We start from the raw sequence: 8,702 nt of genomic DNA, 5'->3' as shown, positions 1-8,702 counted from the left end.
AAACAACTACTTACTCAATGCGTATTCGTTTATCTAAAAGGCATCTGATAGAAATTAAACTAAAGCCAAATTGACTGAATTTACTCATCTGTTTCTATCAATTTCGGAAGTTCAGGAATTTACAATTGGGCCTGGGCTGCTTTTCTCCCGATCACTCAGCCTCGCGAGCGAGCCTAGTCAGAAAAAGAAGCGCAACTAAGAAGCAGCCATCACAATGTATCGAGTTACTCTAACAATGTCTTTGAAAACAGGATGTAGGTAGATCTCTCCATCTCGTCCTCTCTCTCTTCTGGCCCCCTTCCTCGGTCCTGCTGACACCTGGTGGGTCATGTTGCCCAGACTCTAGCCCTCCGCTCGTTCCCCAACCTCGGTTCCTGTAAACATTACCACCCTAATCTTTCCAACTGTGTTCATGCTGAATCTTGTTTAGTTTACTAGGTGTCCATGTGCATTCTTTTTAGCCTTGTTCATGTCCGTGTATGAAACTTGTCCCCTGTGGTGATATCTTAATTTTATTGTTTTGTGTGTGTGTGTGTGTGTGTGTGTGTGTGTGTGTGTGTGTGTGTGTGTGTGTAGACAGGTCACATCGAAGAACACACAGGACACCAAAAGTAAAGCACCCCCATATAGTGTTAGTAATTGTCAGGCTTACTTTCATATGACTTTACTTGCCTTTACTTTTCTCGATTTATGTCTTTTTTACATTTTGTTGTCATCCTCTGAGGTTAAAAAATGATGAATAAAAAGTACGGACATACAGATTAAAAGCAAAAACTTTTCAGATGTACAAATACTCAAGTAAAGTATTTGTATTTGTACTTCATTAGCTCACTTCCCATCACTGCAGTAAAGTGACTCATGTGGATACCTGATTTTATGTCCAAAATTAAATACCAAAAATCAATGTTATTTCCCATGAAATTCTCTCCAGATGTTAGCACGAGAGCTGGCGTTAAGAACACAATCAATGGGGTGTTAAATACCAACAATATATGTTATTTCCCATGAAATTCTCTCCAGGTGTTAGCAAGAGGTCTGGCATACAATCAATGGGGTGTCCCCTCCAGGGGACAGTTTTAGTAAGCGCTACACTAATGATTAATTGACATAAAAAAAATAAAAAAAATCTCACTTTGGGTTAAGGGCATTATCAGCACAGAATGGTACTGTAAAATAAAATGTGTTGTTTTTGGAGAGCAAACAAAAGTCAGATTCAAGCATATGTACCACAAGCAGAACAAAGTGAAGAGAGAGAGACTAAAGTTGCGATTGTACACACCTCAGTTATCAAATTACTGTCCACATTATTAGGTACAGCATAATTTTACACCATAATATTCCATAGATGAGTTGTATCAAATATTCTGCCTCGAGTAATACTTCACACAGCAGCAATAATGTAGTTGGTAGACCATACTAGGAAATGTTTCTATTCATACTGCATTTTGTTTAGGTGTACCTAATGTTAAGGCCATTGGGTTAAGGAGTTCCACTTGATCACATTTTAAGAGTCTGTATGTCGTCCACTTTTTCTGACCTCTAATAACCCATCGGTGTTTCTATTTAAAAAGTGATATTCGGAAAGTTAACAAGAGACTTTACTCGTTCCAACAGCAACTGTATGAAGCCATAAGTTACAAACAATGCTCCCACATCATGTTTTCCTCCTGGTTTGACTTTCCTTATTTTGATCAATGCCGTGTGAGCCCAAAATATGTTTCTTATTGAACAAGCGCTTTGTGGAACAAGAAAAAAAAACATGCATTCGTCAAGACGTTTGAAATCTCATGATCTGTTGTTTGTTTGCACTTGTAGTACGGACATTTATATTAGAGCAAATGTGCATTTCCTCTTCCCTTGACATCAAGTCTTAACACGAAAGTTATGATCACACCAGGCAGGGGCTTTGTCGTCATGAACACAGTATGCTGTTAACTCATTTACAAGTTGGTGTTTTTTTTTTTTAAATACCAGAGGCACCAACATGATTTCCTGGATGAGCTCAATGCGTGCACATGTTAGTGTACACACACAGAACAGTGTTTCTTTGCAGTTAGTGGGTGTGAGAACACGAATGTTACCACACCGCTGTGATTAGTGGAGAACAAATTTATTCTTGACGATTCCTGAACGAGGCCTGTTATTTCAGCCGCAATTGAGTGGGTGCACACACACCCATCATGAACATCGTAACAGACTTTTTTTTAAATGTGCCAAGATGGCCAAACTATTTATCCATGTCTGCTGTAGTACTGAGACTGATCCGTGAGAGGCAGGGTAGTGCCACAGGACATAAACGATGTCGGAAATACACAGAAATAGAAAGAGTAATGGAGGAAATTGAAACTGTTAGCTTATCTGGAAACCATATTGTGGTTGTCAACTCAAAATCAGAATTGCTTTCTCATTGTACCGCAGGGTGCAACATCATGGAAGAGACACAAACCGTTCAAAACACATTGAAAAACAACGATCAACCGGGGGATACAGAACGGGTGTCTGCTGGGTCGCCTTCTACAGTGCCCAGTTTTTGCAGATGAGAAGAAACATAAGGGAGGGGGCGGGGAAAAACACGAACCCCTACTGGGGTATTACCTGATGGTACCCCGCTTTAAGTAGTCGATGATCTATTGAATCCAATGACACTAAATGCTAAGTGGCAAGTTTAAGACAGCTTTATTTACATTTTTTCCTTTTTTACAGAGCGTCACCAAGCAATCAAATAACAAACTAAGATACAAACAATTCTGCTTTGAATTATGTTTTTTTTTTTGTTTTTTTTTCTGGGTGATCAAATAATCACACATTACAAATATTGAAACTGAGACGAACGCAATCTCTACTGAGGCACGCCTTGGAATTGGATACAGTGTTTTCACTAGTACCAGTTATTTTCCAACATTACACTTGTCAACTGTGCTGGAGGCTGACACTGTCTTATTTCATTCAACGTTTGCAAATAAACATTTACTGATTGGAATTTTTAAAGTGAAGTTTAACAATCAATTCTATTTAAAAAACTGAGCACACTTCTACTTTGCGGTATTTTTGTGCAGTCAAAGTGATCCCAGTCAATTAAAGACCCTGTAAAATGAATCCGGTGATCTGTTTCTAATCATGTGATACATGTTTGAAGATAATTGCTGTAAACCTGGGCAAAGATTGAGAATTATGTAGCAGGGAATTGTGCAACAATAGTTGACCTGTTTTTCACCATTATCCGGCCAAGTACGATTCGTATGATTAGGTGAGTAGCATTGCAGACACCTGGAAAAAGCATCTTCTTCTCAGATAGCCAGCTGGCGTGGCCACTTTACACAAGTTGGAAATACTTTTGAAAAAGTCAAACTTGACAGACAGTGTGTGAACGTGAGATTTGACTGGCGGGGCATCGACTGGGTGCCCCGTTGTCAGCGGGGCAATCATGTGCACGCACATGATTGTGAGAAGGCGGAAGATTGATGTGGTAAAAAATGTGTTTTTATATATTTGAAGACGTTTTCAATCATTAAAATTTGGCAGGGTTGTTAATAACACGCTTCTCTGTGGAGTATCAAATTTAGATGCGTTTATTTTTGCTTTCTCGGGACTATAAATTCACAAAACAGTAAAAGTTAAGGAAACTGATTCTTAGTACGGTGACCCTTCCAAAGGTGGGAGTTTCAACCTGCATCATCATGCAGGATGCGCACATCATCGACGAGGTTGCAGCTCAATGAGCATCTGACAGATTAACTCCGCAAGTATTTATTTGATTATTTTGTGTTTTTTGCAAAAGATGGCGACCAATCATGGTAAAAACGTAAAATAGCTACATTGACATTGGAAAGGATCTGCGTGCTCACTACTACAATATGAGCAATGCGATTCATGAAATGTCAATCACATCCATCCATCTATTTTCTTATCCGCTTATCCTCACGAGGGTCGCGGGCATGCTGAAGCCCATCCCAGCTGTCTTCGGGGGGTAGGCGGGGGACACCCTGATCCCGTTGCCAGCCAATCGCAAGGCACACATAGAGGAACAACCAACCACACTCACAATGACACCTAGGGACAATTTATAGTGTTCCATTCACCTGCCATGCATGTTTTTGGAATGTGGGAGGAAACCGGAGTACCCGGAGAAAACCCACGCAGGCACAGGGAGAACATGCAAACTCCACACAGGAATGCTGGAGCCGGAATCAAACCCTGCACCTCTGTACTGTGAGGCGGAATGCTAACCAGACAACCACCATCAGCACATGGAGGGATTGGTACGCTGCTATATTTTTGTCTTATGCAGTCATCTTGCGCTCTCTTGGTATTTTACATTTTTTGGTTTTATTTTAGAGTGAGTTTATATTCCTTTAAAAAGTGCTGTAAATGTTTCCTAAGGAGTGTTTCAGCATGGTATTTCTTTGCTATGGATTTCACTTATTGTGGGCGTGGCCTGCAACATAACCCCTGTGATGGAAGGGGGTATACTTTACAATTACTTTTGATTGTGCAACGCTTCCAGCAACACCTGCCACAACGTGACAGCATTGTGCACGATGACTTTCTTTAGTTTTGATTTACTTTCAAGTTTGCTAGTTTTATTATAGAGTGGTTAAGGTGTCACACTTGTCAGGAATCCGTTCTAAAAAGTATGTTTTTTCCGAGCTGAGGAAATTAATTCCAATGGAGAAATTACTTTGAAAGTACAACAGCATTGAGGACAGATTGTGTCCAACTTGAGAGGTCCCACGGAATTGTGTTGCTTCAAAAGCTGGACTTTTTGCCATTTTCTGCATCCTTTATGCAATACTGTAAATGTTTCACAAAATCAACTTTGTGGACCATGAATGTCTGATTTGGAATGAGTCAAACCTGCACCATGAATACATTTTTTTTTCATCAGCGTTCCGCCCCCTGAAAGCCGTGTCTCATATCTTGAGATCATCTATTCGAGTCTTGTTGTTGCTGTACTTGGCACTGCGGCCTTGCCTGCTCTGCGTGGGTGACCCGGGGGCAGATCCTCGCTTCTTTCCTTTCAGGTCACATTCCTCCAGCTTGCTGCCACTCCTTTCCACCGCCAAGTTGTCCTTGTTCTGTTTGTAGGCCGCTTTGCTATTACAGGGCTGAAAGGATGATTCGGCGCCCTCGGACAGAGGGGAGAGGTTGTAGCTGGGAGGGCGATGCTCGTGGAAATAGTCATCATACGTCGGGCCGAACGGCGCTTCGGTGTCGCTGTGCCCCTTGGACATGGTCTCGGGTGACCGATTGCTTCTCCTAAAGGTGATGCCCTGGCGGCACTTGGTGAAGCCCAGGTGGTAGATCTCAATGAGGTTGAGGAAGAGGGAAACGCTGGCCACGCCCAGCATGAAGATGATGAAAATGGTTTTCTCTGTGGGTCGGGAGATGTAGCAGTTGACCGCGTTGGGACATGGCGGCCTGTCGCATGTGTACATGGGCTTCAGCTCAAAGCCGTACAACAGGTATTGGGCCACAATGAAGCCCACCTCAAAGAGGGTCTTAAAAATGACATTAAAAACATATGTGCGCAAGAGTTCCCCCTGCAGGCGCACATGTCCTTTTTCGTCTCTCATCAAGGCCTTTTTGTGCTTGTGGGCATCCACGACGAGGGCCGGCTTGTTCGGAGGATGAGTCTTCTCTTTCTCCTTCTGCTTCTCCTCCATGCGCACCAGATGCAGGATGTGGCCCAGGTAGATCAGCGTAGGTGTGGACACAAAGATGATCTGCAGCACCCAGAAGCGAACGTGGGAGATGGGGAAAGTGATGTCGTAGCACACGTTCTCGCAACCGGGCTGCTTGGTGTCACAGGTGAAGCCCGACTGCTCGTCGCCCCACACCTTCTCTGTGGCGGCGCTCAGGATCAGGATGCGGAAGATGAACAGGACCGTGAGCCACACCTTGCCCACCACGGTGGAGTGCTCCTGGGCGTTTTCCAGGAGCTTTCCCAGCAGGTTCCAGTCCCCCATCGTCTAAGTGAGCTCACAGTTGGGACTGGAGGGATTGGGAAAAGGCAAAACATACATTTTTACTTGGAATGGTCCATGCCATTTTTTCCCCCAGACTGTATAAGAGTTGGTCATATTATGATGATGATGATTAAAATACAATTTATTTTTAGTTATGCATCATTATAATTAAATGCAGCAATATTACCACACCCCCATTTTTTAATCACAGTAATAATTTTCCATCAACACTACAGTTACTACATTGGAAAAAAGGTTTTTGTTGAATTTCTTCACTTTTAATTTATCGAATGGTTGCACAAAAATAAGATCATGTGAATCCAGATCAATTTTTTAGTAGACTATGCATCTACATAAAAATAGATTTGGATCCAGATTCTTTTATTTTGGGCGGCCCACTGGTCCAGTGGTTAGTGCATCAACCTCACGGTGCGTAGGTACCGGGTTCAATTCCAACTCCGCATGTTCTCCCCGGGCCTGCGTGGGTTTTCTCCGGGTACTCCGGTTTCCTCCCACATTCCAAAAACATGCATGGCAGGCTGATTGAACACTTTAAATTGTCCCACGGTGTGAGTGTGAGCGTGAATGGTTGTTCGTTTCTGTGTGCCCTGCGATTTGCTGGCAACCGGTTCAGGGTGTCCCCCGCCGACTGCTCGAAGACGGCTGGGATAGGCTCCAGCAACCCCCGCGACCCTTGTGAGGGTAAGCAGATCGGAAAATGGAAGGATGGATGGATGGATGATTTTATTTCATGTAACCACTTCAATTAAATTCAAAACATATATATTTATTTTCAGTTGACTACTACTACCTGCATTACGGCTACTCCTCGACCTACTGCTAAGCACAATAAGAAGATTTATAATTATTTACAATTATTATACAGTAGTTCACATAAATAAACACTGTACTCCATTCCATACTCGTCTTGTTCTAGTTTGAAATTTCTAACAATACAACTTCCAATACTATTCCTACCACCATCAACATACAAAACCCCAATACTGTTTTGATGAACAATACTTATATAAGTACGATTACTGCTGCTGCTGTTATGACAACTATGGGTACTTCAGCAAAAAAGCAAGGCACTCAAATCAAATATTCTTGAATACTTGTTTGAGTTACTGTATTAGACTTAAATACATCATTGTAATCAACCCATTTGAGTTGAACTAACTCATCAGCTTTCAGTGTATTGAAACAGCGCTTTAAGGCATAGCTGAATGAATGAATGTGGTCTGCAATCACTTGCACAAAGCCCTGACCTCAACCCTGCTCCTCTGGATGGAGGGAAAAAAAATAAGAAAAGAAAATCCCACAGACACTCTCCAACATCTTGTAGAAATTGTTCCCAGAAGGCTGCGAGAGAGGGATCAACTTATATTTTTCTTCCATTTCAAGGTCCTGTTGTTTTTCATGGCAAGGTGTCCAAATCCTTTCGTCCACGTAGTGTATATTGCATGACTAAAATAACACAACCTAACAGCAAGTATCCTCCTTCCCCTCCTCTTCTAAAATGCCTTCCCAAGTTCAGCAGTGCGAACAGCGAATGAGTCTCAAGAGTCAGGTTGTTCAAACAAGTGGACAAGTTGGCAACTACCGGTCTATCCCACGTTGACCACAACAGGATTATATTTACTTTAAGAGGGTATATATTTGGCATGTGTGGACAGGGAAAGGCAGCTTCCAGGCATGATCCTGCAAGTCGTGGCCCTCGTGGCACGGCACGGCAACGTGATCGCTGCTCTGAGTGAAAGGGAACACCAGCGAGACAAGGGTGAAGTTCATAATGGTACCACCGAAATAACGTTAGTAAGGTATTGGGGTGAGAACGGGTGCTTCATTCAGGGTAGTGTTGAAAATCCTTTCATATCTAGACTTTGAGGTCCTATTTAGCAATTCACCCACCTTGTCACCTTCTACATCCCTTGTATAGAACTCCTGTGGGGTGTCCATGAGGGTGACCGGTCCCAGAACAAGTGTGATCTTCGGGGCCTCTTGGCAGTGCCCTTGAATGGGTAGGAAAAGTGGACTCCTACCAGCCACAGCGTCAGTTCCACACAAACCGGCTCAGGCGGGCAGGTTCCAGGACGCCCCCAACCGAGTTTCTTCCACTGACCACAACACACTAATGGACAAACTCTCAACCATGTCCGGTCTGCCCCTCCCCCTGCGGTTAAATTCGGCTCCGTGTACTCGAATGTAAACTATTACAGCCTGTCCACTTGGTTGTTTGAGTGACTGACAGGGCAGCTGGCCAATGGTGGGCTTGACTGCCTTTTGTTCCGGCCACAAGTGGTCCTGGTGGCTAAATATAGTGCAGGGGTCTCTCCTATCATGTGGGGGCATGATTTGGAGATGAGTCGGCCTTTGCATCCTCACAGTGGGAATGAAAGGAACAAGACCTGAAACAAACCTAGTCCATGGTTAGTAATTCTGAGATTTCAATACAGTGGTGCCTTGAGATAAGAGTTTCAGATGTTCAGTGGCCACGGTTGTAACACAAAATACTTCTTTTGGAAATGAATGGAAATGCCTTTTATCTATTCCAGACCCCACCACCACTACCCAAAAAATACCCTCAAAACAATTTGTAATGCGCATTTTATTGAGCGAAAATAAAAATAGCACTCCATCACATTGTACAAATACAAAAAGTAATGAGATAATGAGATTGAATGCTGCTCCTACTGTTTTGGACACATGGGGGCAGTATTAGACAGACAGTCCTGC

General features: G+C 43.0%; 1 protein-coding gene across 2 annotated transcripts; it reads right to left on the bottom strand.

Moving 5' to 3' along the window:
- Positions 1-273: 273 nt before the first annotated feature.
- On the bottom strand, positions 274-8,125 carry LOC109515838 (gap junction alpha-3 protein-like). Of its 2 annotated transcripts, XR_002168268.1 has the most exons (3): positions 7,878-8,125; positions 4,679-5,991; positions 274-374 (listed from the first exon to the last, which is right to left on the bottom strand). XR_002168268.1 is itself a non-coding variant. In XM_019869878.1 (2 exons), exon 2 carries the CDS (start codon positions 5,964-5,966, stop codon positions 4,911-4,913), a length of 1,056 nt encoding a protein of 351 aa, XP_019725437.1. In that variant the 5' UTR covers positions 5,967-5,991; positions 7,878-8,125; the 3' UTR covers positions 4,149-4,910. The 2 variants fall into 2 exon arrangements, 1 of the variants encoding a protein (XP_019725437.1); XM_019869878.1 differs by lacking the exon at positions 274-374 and having other exon boundaries at positions 4,149-5,991.
- Positions 8,126-8,702: the final 577 nt, after the last annotated feature.

The sequence above is a fragment of the Hippocampus comes genome, unplaced genomic scaffold, assembly GCF_001891065.2.
Source record: "Hippocampus comes isolate QL1 unplaced genomic scaffold, H_comes_QL1_v1.1 scaffold9, whole genome shotgun sequence".
In the NCBI taxonomy this organism is placed as follows: Eukaryota; Metazoa; Chordata; class Actinopteri; order Syngnathiformes; family Syngnathidae; genus Hippocampus; species Hippocampus comes.
The sequence above is the reverse complement of the archived record's forward strand: the minus strand, read 5'-3'. Positions and strand labels throughout refer to the sequence as shown.